This window comes from Ptychodera flava, chromosome 7 (genome assembly GCF_041260155.1).
Source record: "Ptychodera flava strain L36383 chromosome 7, AS_Pfla_20210202, whole genome shotgun sequence".
Lineage (NCBI taxonomy): Eukaryota > Metazoa > Hemichordata > Enteropneusta > Ptychoderidae > Ptychodera > Ptychodera flava.
Window position 1 is genome coordinate 38,062,674 of NC_091934.1, and position 12,383 is coordinate 38,075,056.

General features: G+C 37.1%; 1 protein-coding gene across 1 annotated transcript; it reads left to right on the forward strand.

Annotated features, from left to right (window-relative positions):
- The first annotated feature begins 1,293 nt into the window (after positions 1-1,293).
- Positions 1,294-12,065, forward strand: LOC139137473 (solute carrier family 25 member 36-A-like). Its single transcript, XM_070705597.1, has 6 exons — positions 1,294-1,543; positions 3,212-3,400; positions 4,208-4,386; positions 7,954-8,020; positions 8,654-8,925; positions 9,206-12,065. The coding sequence occupies exons 1-6, from the start codon at positions 1,503-1,505 to the stop codon at positions 9,421-9,423; spliced, it is 966 nt and encodes a 321-aa protein (XP_070561698.1). The 5' UTR covers positions 1,294-1,502; the 3' UTR covers positions 9,424-12,065.
- The last annotated feature ends 318 nt before the right edge of the window (positions 12,066-12,383 follow it).

Here is a 12,383-nt window from a genome sequence, read left to right on the forward strand (position 1 = left end):
ACTGCCTCATGTGTGTTCCATGAGAGAGTCAAATTTTCCCAAATTTTGTGACAATTTTTTTCCTTTGGTCTGCTATGATATTTTTTTCTCTCGAGACATTAAGCTTACTGGATCAATTTCTTTTTCCTTCTTTTTCACCTGTCGACATTTGCCCCACCCCCTAAACCAAATGCTTATCTGACGCCGTCCTATTTGTTCCATTATGCTTTTCTTGAAGTTAACCCTATCCACGAGATTGTTCTCGCAAGTAAAGCAAACTCATGTCTAGTGTATGGTAGGTAGAATTCGCTTCGAAGACTAATATTCGGCCTCTCAAACTGATCAACTCTAGGCCTTTCAGGTACTTCCCAATCCCAGGTCCGTCCCTTCCATGATGATACACCTACATCTGTTCGCAACGACATCATATCAATATCATGAATATCTGAATATGATACACAACAGCTAAACGTTTGTGCTCTTAATTTTATCAGCATATATGGCGATATAAAAATATGCAACAATACTGTGTTAGTCACCATGCTTGTAACTCATGCATATCATGGGCGATTCTTGAACCTTCAACCTGTTGAAGAATTGCTGCTAACTGCGCATGAAAGGCTACACGTCCTGCGCATAATATTTACATTTTGAAAATTTATATGTGGGGGTTTCACCGCATGGTGTCGAACCCGCTTTTTATTTGCGTTGTTTTACAAAAATCTGTTCTTGTAATTTAGCGTTCACTGACAGTTTTCGACGTCGTTTAAGGTGACATAGAATGAATAATTTTGTAGTTAGATATTTTCACAAACATGTCCGGTGCCGTTTACAGCTTCAACATTGAGATTGAGAACTGAAGAAGTTGTAGCCGTACGTGCGCTTTGCTTTCCTTTCCACACATCTAGCAGGGAACTAGATATATTTTCACCCTATAAGTCGGTGTGGCACATTGCAAAAACTGAATCGGCTGTCTCTCCTACTCTGGCTGATGGAAATGGCCAGGGTCTAGCGAAATAGCTATTTTGGCCTATCTCCAAGGACACGCGATCGCGACGAGCGTCGTTTTTCCCTGGCGTTTGTTGTCGTTGTAACGTGGGTCAACAAACTATAGGAATCACGCGCGCCTGGGAACTCATACTCGTGTTTGTATGTGGATTGGTAGATGAAATCGTAACGACTTCGATGATTGGTCTTTATTTTTATAATTTACCATATTCTTCAGATTGACCAATCCAGTCGCTTTATTTTATGCAAATAACGTTGTTCCACCAAGGACTCAGGTTAGTAATGGTTTCCCCGCTCTGTTCACGTGAACTCGTCGTGAATGAATCATGCAGGCAAGACATTGGCAGGTCAAAGGTTGCACAGTGACCTATCATGGTCGCGCTTACATTCATCACATGACAATGTTTTGCGTGGTTTGTAAATGTGTAGTGGATGAGCAGTTAGTAGTTCTATGTGAAATGTCTGTAAAGGAGTGTACCTAAAACCCTGAAGGAAATCGTCAGAATTGTTGTATTATGTCGCAGCAAAATGTGCACATTCATCTCATTGCAGGAGGGTAGGTTCTTTTTAACCTTGTATGCTACGCTTTTGAAACACTGTCCCGTTGTTTTAAAGAAAGCAATACACCTAATGTACCATCAGGATTTTGCACGTCGGGGCAGACTGTTGTCGTCAAGCCTGACCCGACCACGTTTTGATATTCATAATTTTGCTGTATTGGTCATCATTTTGCAGAACAGTATGTTCATTTAAACCAACATTTGCTTGCAGATTTTGCATTAAAAATTTCTCGCAAGTCTTCGAAATTTCAGTGCTTTTAACCGCATCGGAACGAATGGGCATAATGTGACGGAAATTCTTCTATAGCGTCGTCATCGTGTCACCTCGATAGTAATCACTACACAGGCCTCGCGATATTTTTAGTAGCGCGAAGTGGTCTGTAACGTGGTATAGCGTAATTGAATAGGGTTAAAAGAAAGTTTAATTCAGAAGGTATGAACCTGGATCGATACACATCATCGTTATTAGACACGTGAAAAGAAAAGTATGCAGTGATACTTGCTGTTCGTCTGGAATTCCCCCAAATGTTGATCAATACAGTGATACACCAAAATCGATGTAAATAGAAGTGATGTGGCGGGAAATTGTCTTGTTCGGTTGTACAGAATACAGTTGTGTACTCATGTTGTTTTGGCCGACACTTGTGTCAGTCACATCCGTAAAGCTCTACTCAAACTTGTGAAGTGTTGTTTGCAAATGCCCGTTATGTGTGAAGTATCGAGATTAATTTAATAATCATGTACTATGTAGGTGTGTACTGTGTGTTCGACCATATAAGCAACATAATATATGCACTGCTTGTACCGACGCCATGTTTAGGTGGCGTTGTGTTCCTTCTAAGTACATTGCCACGGATGTCTGTTAGCCGACATCTTACCATACAGTTCATCTAATCTCATGTTTACGTGCAATATGTAGTTTTATTCCAAATAATTAACACCTATTTTACAAATGGTGGTTGGGGTGTCCTCCGTTTGAACCTGTGGATTTATCTTCAAGTCGTGAACTTGTGTTACTCGAGTATTGTAACTGTTAAAACAGTACACCTGAGTCGTTACTCCTTATCACAAGTAAGGGACAGTCAGGTCTTGACCATGTCCATGTACTAACATTATAACAATAGGCCCCCCAATAAATTGACCATGGCAAAAGGTTCAAGGGTATACTGTTCCACATTTGCATCAACCTAACGCCTTCACATGTTAGGTACCAACACAGCCAAGTCATGGCTTTTCTTAGTTCTTGACCGTTGAGTAAATATTTAATGTGCCTTGATGTGAACTTGACATACACCTGGTAAACACTACACATAGACAATCAATTCTGTACACTGTGACTATGGAGTTAATAACTCTCGGGACGACACAAAGTTTGTTCACTTTTCTAATGGAAAAAAATCTGCCCTATATTCGACACTTGGTCAGATTTTTATTGATTATGCCATAACAACAGTGATGACAATTAATGTTGTGGATTTTTATGGTCAACAGATACCTGATAGGCTATTCAGGTAATTCTCAATTTTAAATGCAAGCTATAACCATTCTGTGTAATGTTGTCACAAAGTCCAGTTCTCAAAACTGTACAGAACAGAAAAAGCATTCACAGAATATTTAACATATCTTTTGTACTTATAATTTTGTCTGGATATTTTTCTTGACAGAATTGCTGGCACAACTGGGGCTATTTTAACTTGTCCATTGGAAGTCTTAAAAACACGTCTCCAGTCTTCCACTGCCACATTCCACCGTCCTGTGTATCTTCCCACTCTGAACCCATCTGGTAGCATAGCACAGCTATGTACCTGTACAAACCCAAGGCCCGCAAATATGGGTATTCTAATGTGCCTCAGGTAAGTGTTCTGAGGGAAAATAATGTCTTGTTTTTGCTCTGCTGTCAATCAGTAGGAGCATGTGGTTGGTTACAGAACAGAAAGCATTTATCGTTTTTTTATCGTTTTAAACTCATTTGTGAAAAGTGAATCAGAGTTTTTTCTGTGCTCAGTAGTTGAAATTATGTTTGCCCTTAGGTAGGGTAAATCATCTCTCCAATTAGTGCATTGAACGGTGGTGTTGTCGAGACTTAGTATTGATGTATGAGACATGAATTAACCCTTTGAGTGCCAAAGTCTATTTTTGCCCCCTTTACAAAATAAACCCCAGTCAATTTTTCTCATACTTTTGCCAAAATTTTGAGAAAAAAGAGTATGAAATGTGATGTCCATTTGGTCCAAAATTATCAAAAAATTACAGAAAATTCATAAAAATTGGTAAAATTTTGCACTTAAATTTGGCGGGAGAAAACTATGCACTCAAAAGGTTAAATAGGAATATACTGTCTCAGGCATCTGTTTAAATATTTTTGCGATGCTTGTGTGAACTGTAAGGGGGAAATGGTACATACAATAAAGCTTACCAATCTTGTGTCATGTCAGCCAGGGAAGTGATGTGCATATGGGCTGTTTTCCCGAAAAATAAACTTTTCTAACTGTAGGGGAGTTTTAAAGTGGAACAGTGTGTATAGTTTCATACTAAATAAAGAGACGATAGTTATTTTTAAGCCATGTTATGTCAAATGGCATTGATATATTCAGTCGGAAAGTTTCACAGGATTTTGTGAATTACTTGTCTAATTTCCAATCACATTTATTTTATTGCAGGCACATCATCGACACAGAAGGTCCAGCTGCCTTGTTTAAAGGTCTCGGACCAAATCTTGTTGGTGTAGCTCCTTCAAGAGCTATTTACTTCTGTGCATACGACACAGCCAAGAAATTTTTCAATAACAGACTAACACCAGAATCAAAGAAGGTGCATATGTTTTCGGCAATGTGTGCTGGTAAGTTTTCATGCTTTCTTGTTGTTGCATTTGGAATAGTTAAAGAAGAGCTGAATATCTATGATGACAGTAACTGCAATAGCGAGAACTTGAATGCAAAATATTAATTGTACTGTACAGTATAGTCTTGAATCTGTTCCCACATAGGGCTAATATAGTTAGTGCTGTATTTCCTTTGACATGAGGTTTAGTTTGCAGTGAAACTGGTTTGCTCTGGACACCATGTTCATTGTTCTTTACTATTGTCTAGAAACAAAGGACATGTTTACATTTTAATTTGTCCAGGAACATCTCAAGGTCATAGGATAATTTGTTGCATCTCTTTAGGATGTGAGATTTGGTCATCTGATGTTGGTTTTGATGTTGCCTATACAATGTAGAAGCTGTTGCCAAAAAACTGGGTCACTTTGACGCTTTTAGTATAAGAAGGCTGGTTGTTTTTGACAAATTTACAACGTTGCCTCTATCTACTATCTTAATGGTTGTAAAAAGATAGTAAGAACGATTAGCTCCAGGGTAGTGTAGCCTCTTGCTGTTTGGCAGGTGTTAACCGACCTATATTTCAACTATACTGTAAATCAGGCCAGTAAGCAGCCTAAGAAAACAGCTGCCATGACTCCCAAAATTGTCAAATAGTGATGTCAAAGTTGTTTTGCTCAACAGTGTGCCCCTTGAACAAACATGTATTTCTGGAAACTTTACATCAGTTTGAGGCATTGTGCAAAATTCTTTGCATTAGCCTGATATCTTTACTTATAAACCAGAAAATTTGCTTGCATCACATGTGATTTGTGCATCGTTGCTCATCATATTGGCTGAGGCACACTGTTGCTCAAGCTGTTGGAAAATTTTGATTGCAACTCGTACATAGTTGAGCACAGTAAGATAAATTTTACTGTTAGATACAGTATCTTCTTTGACAGGTGTGTCCATATGTGAAACAATCCATGGTAAACTGTTGATGAACTCTGACATGCTGCATCAGCAGTTTAATACTGTGCAAAGTAAAGCTCATCAGAAGGAGGTTTCTTCTTGACATACATCCAATAATTGTTCAGCAATATTACTCTGAGTTGAAGATGTTGAAGGGATTCTGAATTATTTGGTTGTGGAAAGGGTTCAGGTTGATCAACTCTGGTTAGATTTTGTCAAATGCTGAACTACATGTAGTTAGTTCTTTTCCTGAAAATATATGTACAGTGTATGTAACTGATCTTTTTCAAACTCTGTTCAACTAGGTTTGTTGTTAGCATCATACATGACTACAGACTTGCTATTTTCCATGTGAATAGCGCTTTATATAAGTCATTGTTAGATGAAAAGATGCATGTGACTAGTCTTACAATACAATGCCCATGTGTTCAACCATGTGCGTCCTACTTTGTGTGAACTGAAAATAGTCACCTGATCTGCATGTACTTGTCTATTACTGACATCCTGTGATGTAAGGGCAGTGTAGTACGGTATTACAAGAATGGGTTTCCATTTATTCTAGCCAAAGATAGCGATGAAGAGGTCTTTTATGACTTGAAGTGAGCTCAACTTTACCTTTAGCTCGAAAAAAAATTCTGCCTTCTATACGATTAACTGTAGAAGTGACCTGTGCCTCATTTACATTCAGTTGCTGTAGCCTTTAATAATACATCACCTCCTGCAGCAATCCTAATGGTTTAGCCCCATTGTTTTGAAAGTTGTAAATTGACCTCTATTGGAAATTGGGTAAAGTAATGCCTTCCAATTTATCACCGATGGAATGTTTATTACTGATTTATGAGTTGGTTTAGAAGAATTCCAATTGTCAACTTTTTTGTCTGGTGTACTATTTTTCTTGTCAACAACAAGGCTTCATCAGTGGCCCTTGGCAGCTCCTAGATTTATCTACAGTCATTGAACTGTACCAAGCTATTGCTGATATGAGACTAGTCAGAAATGTTTGGTTTTAACACTAATTGGTTGCACTTTATTCAGAATAACTTGTCATTCGTATTTTAATCTGGCATGTGTTGTAGACGTCATTGTAGCGCATCTTTGTAGTCTTGCATAGACCACATGCATATATGTACACATATGTATATATGTATATCACAGGAAATGAGAAACAGATTTGACATCATTCTGTGGCTAACCGTACCTTTTCAGAAAAAACTTGATGATCTTATAATGTAGGTGAACTTAACAGCATAGTTCAGAGTTGACCTTTGTCCTTGAAACTGATGCAAACTACTTGAGAAAACGTAGGGCTTCCTGTTAGGGACATTGTTAGTGGAAACCCTATCTGAGCATGCCCCAAATGAGTGACCAAAATTACTATGCGAGCTTGTCCTATCAAAATGTGGGTGAGCTTATGTTATTTGACTTTCTTGCTTCCTGTAGTGTAGTATGATGGGATACATACTGTTTATATTAACTTGATAAGAAATTGAAGGCCCTGTCAGGGTAGCGAGGTGAACCTGTCCAAAACAAAGTGATTAGGGTGATAAATAGCTGACCTTTTGAACTTTTTCATGCGTCATGAGTACTAGGAATGAAAAATTTCAAAAAAACAAACATGCTATCAAACACCTATTCAAATTCTTATAAACTGTGCAAAATTTTTCATTTTGTATACTTGATTACTGGCATTGAGTAATGGGAATTTGAGTGACTCATCCTCAATGGAGCCTTTGTGAAATATTTTAAAATGGAAAAGGGCCTGATACACATAAGTTGGCATGGCATGTGAATGCTTCTTGCAGTTTTTAGACCCCTGTTTCTGCTTATTGGAATCACTGTTACAAAGGCAATTTTGTATGGATGTCATGATGAAATCTTGTTTCAATCACATAGAAACATTTGCATAAAACATTCATGTTTGAAACATGCCAATAATATCTTGAAATTATGGAAGCTGCCAATAGTTTTCATGACCATACATGTATATTTTTCAGTAAGTTTCAGTGTGCCATTATTGGTAGACTGTATCTATAGATTTCAGTGGTTTAATGTATAGTGGTTTTTTAATGTTCTTTTCCAAAGTACAAATTTCAGAGCCGAAAGTGAATCTTGAATGCCTCAGGACACATTGATTTCCTGAGTTTCAGTCTATGTATTTGGTGTTTGTCAGAATTAGGGAACTGTGAGTGTGAGTTCAGCAAGTCAGACAAAAGTTAAAATGAAATTGCCATTCCGATGTCTGTAGAGTTCACAGCCTCTTCCTCTGTGATGATGACACATCTTCATTGTCGTATGTGTTTCATGATCATAATCGGGTTCACAGGTTTATTGTTGAACACCAAGCACCCAACATTGAAACAAAGATTTCAGTAATAAATGCAAATGTCTGGTACCTTAAAAACACATTGACCTTTGCCCTTCACTGTGTCATTTATTGTCTTCCCCTTTACTGTGTCTTTTATGGTCTTCCAGGGCTGGGGCAATGTATTCACAGGAAGCAGGTTGAAGTAGTTACTTCCAGAGGTCAAACTGTTTCCGTTCTCTTCAGATAGCAGTGCAATGTACATGTATGTAAATATTGTCTTTGAATTGGCGTCCTTTCTCTGCTAACGTCATATTTATTTTCTTCTCAAGGTTTTTGTGCAAGCACGTGTACCAATCCAATATGGGTAGTCAAGACCAGGTTACAACTGGACCAAAGGTAATTAAAAGCTTTATTATTTGAGCAGTTATGGTTATTTGTCTGTACAGGGGTGGATTGCTACAGATCAGTTTGGTGTTTGTGCAAACTGCACGTCCTGAGTTGTTATTGTATGATAAGAATTTATTCAGCAAGTGCTGCCAAACACATCTGCTGCTTTCCCCCATGTGAGCTAGAATTGTCACTGTCTGTTTGCCGTGAAATACATTGTATTTGCAACATAAATATCTCTGTGTTGAAATAAAGTATATTCAGAGGCCTGTGAAAGCATGTTTTGTAAATTTACAGATTCAATGAAACTATTGTGAATATGTAGGTAACACCGCATTGAAATTGGTGAAAGAATCAAATGAAATACATTGGTAACCTCTTAAGATTAACAATTTGCAAGTTTTCATACTATATACCAACCTGTAATACTGTAAGTGCACATCTAACTCATTTAATGTTATGTTTGTCTACCGTATTCTTATTTTACCAGTAAAGCTTGTCACAATATAATAAAAAAAATAGTTCAACTTTTGCATGTTTATTATATAACCCTTATTTAGATCTCATCGTCACCTCGCTTCTCAACAATAATTATACCATCCTAGTTGCTAATTTGTGTTACGGTCTTTTTCTCCATTTCAGAAAAATCGGCAAAAACTTAGGTGCTACGCAGTGCATTAGGACCATCTACCAGAAAGATGGGATTAGAGGATTTTACCGCGGTGTCACTGCCTCGTATGCTGGAATTTCAGAGACTGTTATTCATTTTGTCATTTATGAACATTTAAAGAAAACACTTCGTGAAAGGCGACGTGTACAAATCGGATCAGAAAAGTCTGGACGAGATTTCTTTGAATACATGCTGTGTGGTGCTTGTTCCAAGAGTTGTGCTTCCATTATGGCATACCCTCATGGTAAGTAGTTATTGTAATTTATTCTAATAATTTAATCATTGCCATGTACATTAATATCAAAATATTATTAGAAATTTATACAGCATAACATGAACTAACTTTAACTTGCACAGCATCTAACCTCTATGTTGAAAGTGTGAAGGTTTAACGTTAGCTTGATAGTAGAGAAATTTGCAAATTATTTTCATTGTAATTTCGTACCATCCTATTTCATGAAATTTTGACGATGATTTCAGTGGCTGACAAAGTCTTAAAATTGGTTCTCCATTGTATCTTGCAGAAGTTGTAAGGACCAGACTTCGAGAAGAAGGCACAAAATATCGGTCGTTCTTTCAAACTCTCCTTACCGTTGCACGGGAGGAAGGCCCGAGGGCGCTGTACAGAGGACTCGCGACACAACTCGTTCGACAAATCCCCAATACTGCAATAATGATGTCCACATATGAACTAGTAGTTTACCTCCTCACAGTGGAAGTTCCATACATCTCAACCCGGTAACAAGAGTAATAATCCGCTAGAACTCTGTAAATATTTGTAACTGAAAAAGCAAAATCTATATTTATTATGTGTTTTATATATCATTTTGTATTTACCATAAGCTGCCTGTAGATAATTTATGCCCAGGGCATTTCAACTATGATTTGTGACATTCATGTCAGTGAAACTTATAATGCAAGACAATGTGTTTACAGTATTACAGCCACATGATAAGCAGATCTTGACTTGTCAAAGCTTTGACGTGTCTGTAAAGGTTTGAAGTCAATGTATGGATATAAGATGATCTTGGAGTTCCAATATACCACAAGTTCTTTGGCTTGTTGAAGTTTTAGTTAATTCTGATATCACTTTTGAGCTATCTGTGAAGACCAACTCTGATGTGACCTGTACTCCTAACATTGAAAGTAAAAGTGAGGGCGTCAGTGAAACACCAGAGAAAATGCTTTCACATTATAAACCAATGTTACACTAGTAGGTGTGTAGAACTGATAAGCAATGCCACATCAAAAGCAAATTATCGAGATTAGCAAACTTGGTTTTGAGTTGTTGACAGGCGATATCTGCCAATGCGTTTTGGAAATTTAATCAAAATTTATGGGCCAGTCAGTAAAGTTGAAATGTAAATATTATGTGTAAAGTTCATGGAAAGATTGTCATGTTGAGTAATCTTGTAAAAGGGTGATGTTGACATCAGATTCAGTAGAGCTTGTACAGAAAAAATTTCTCTTCAGTGGGTACACTTCAATATAGATAGACATTAAGGTAAATAAAAGGACAAAACCAGGCCCTGTGTAAAAAATCGATCATTCTCTTGAAGAGGCTAAACTTTCAACAATTGGCAAACAAAACTTTAAAAAATCTGGGGTATACGTCAGAAAATATGTAAAAGAGCAAAAAGCTTGTATGCCATGTTGTATCGTGTAAAAATTCACTCAAAGCTGTCCCCTCCAAGCGTAACAAGTGAAAAGATATGGGTGATGCAGTTCCAACACCATCCCAAGTGCTCTTTGAAAAAAACACTTCGCAAGGATGCAGTTTTTGAAATAGTATGGCTTTAATCATCCACCGTGATTTTGAAAATAAAGTATGGCAAAATGGTCAGACGTTTTAAGTTCTCAAAAATAAATTTCCAACAACAAAATATTCTACAGTCAGTGAAAGACTTCATTAAAAAAAGTTTCTCTACTGTAGGTTTTCTGTCATCACTTCGGTGGGATTTTTTACAGCCTGTAATAAGAAATCGTCCAAGCAACTCTAAGAAGACAAATTCAAATGCGCAAGTTTGTAAAAGGAGAATTTCTGAAATCTTCAAAGAAATTCAACACTGTTCTTCAAGATCTCTAACATTTAAAGTTTACAAATATTGACCTGCCGGGACAGCATTTGAAGAACAGTGCATGGCTATTCTGTTTGCGATCACGTAATTTTATGTAAAGATGTTACGAGAAAGCTGACAAATCTGCTGAAGTCGGAGTTGCAAATGTGAATTACCTTGATAAATAATACTTTCACAACCATACTATGGAACAGTCACATTCTATCCGAAGGGTTGATGGACCTCTATACAGGTAATGAAAGGTGAAAGGTTCAATACACCTTTGGAAACTTAACATGAAATGTGATTATTTCCAATCTGACACTATTACATGTCAGTTGATAATGTTTGTTTTATTCTGTTATCGTCAGCAGAGTGTGCTTTGCCAACACTTTGGACGTTTATAGAACATCTGAAATATGTTTTTCGTTATTCTGTACTTTGTTCAGGTAATATCAGTGCCACGTCTTTTGTCTAGTCACTTGACAATGTTGAATCCATGTGGTACCGCAGCCAGTCTTGTTTTGATCTCAGGGTTGTAATTTGACAGCCATTTATGTTATGAATCTGTCAGTCACTTCTGTGTTTTCACTACTTACTATTCGAAGTGTAAGTTTAAACATGACAAACCACCTTTTTTTGGCAGATTTCATGCCTTTTTGCTGCAATTTTTCTTGCAAGAACAAACGTTACATGCTTGCAATAGAAAAGCACTTCAGCAGCGTTTTTCTCTTTTGATCTAGAAGCCTTCAAAATTCCTAAACATGCAATCCATGTGTGTTTTCATCTTTTGTAATCTATGCATTTGCTTAACTTCTAAACAAAGACAGTCCACTGTCTGTGAAAAAGTATATCTCAACCTTCATTTGTATAATAAGTATTATACTGAGAACATAATTTTCAACTTTCTTTCATACCTTCATACTTTCCTGTTCAATTAAATTTTTTCTGTTAATTGATATTTTGCTACTTAGCTGAGTTATAAGGCAAGTTTCAAACAGGAAGATTCAAGTTTTGACTTTGAATACAGAATTTACTTTTGACAGATTGTTATCCTTCCTGCGGTTTTGAGTTTAAATATCTTTGTTGTGCAGGCTTGCATTCGTTCGGTTGAGGGAAATACAATGTACTATCTGCATGCACACACATGTTTTGCTCTTGTGAAAAAAAACAAAACAGCATTCTGTAACCTTGTAATATATGTAAATAAGTTGTGCTCATGGAGTTTGGAGCCACGTATCTCCTGTGGTATGGCTTTACCAAGTGTAAGCTTTCTGTGCAATTTACAAATTTGTTGTAAATAAAGTTAATGAAGTGTTCAAGAGTACCAGTATGTTGGAATTATTTTGTGTAAGTCTCTGTGTGTGTGTGTGTGTAAGTGTTGTTACATTTTAGGGACAGTTGAATGGTTGGTCTGTTATGAATTACCCCAAAACATGACTTGCAATGATGTACAATTTCTGCATGTACGTTGAAAGTCATTGTGAGAGACAGTTCAGAGCATATCCTGCAGCTCTTTTTCTCCGGGAGTATCGCTAGGTGATGTCATTGAAAAAAAACTCCATATCACTGAACCAAACATGTACGTCGAGCGACAGTTGCAATGCATGCTGTAGTATGGAGGTAGTATGTGTGTGTGTGTGCT

Coding starts and splice junctions, on each gene's coding strand:
- LOC139137473 (XM_070705597.1), top strand. CDS start 1,503: ATGTCGCAGCAAAATGTGCACATTCATCTCATTGCAGGAGG. Junction 4,387..7,953: donor GTTTTCGGCAATGTGTGCTG/GTAAGTTTTCAT, acceptor TTTCTTCTCAAG/GTTTTTGTGCAAGCACGTGT. Junction 8,926..9,205: donor CATTATGGCATACCCTCATG/GTAAGTAGTTAT, acceptor TGTATCTTGCAG/AAGTTGTAAGGACCAGACTT.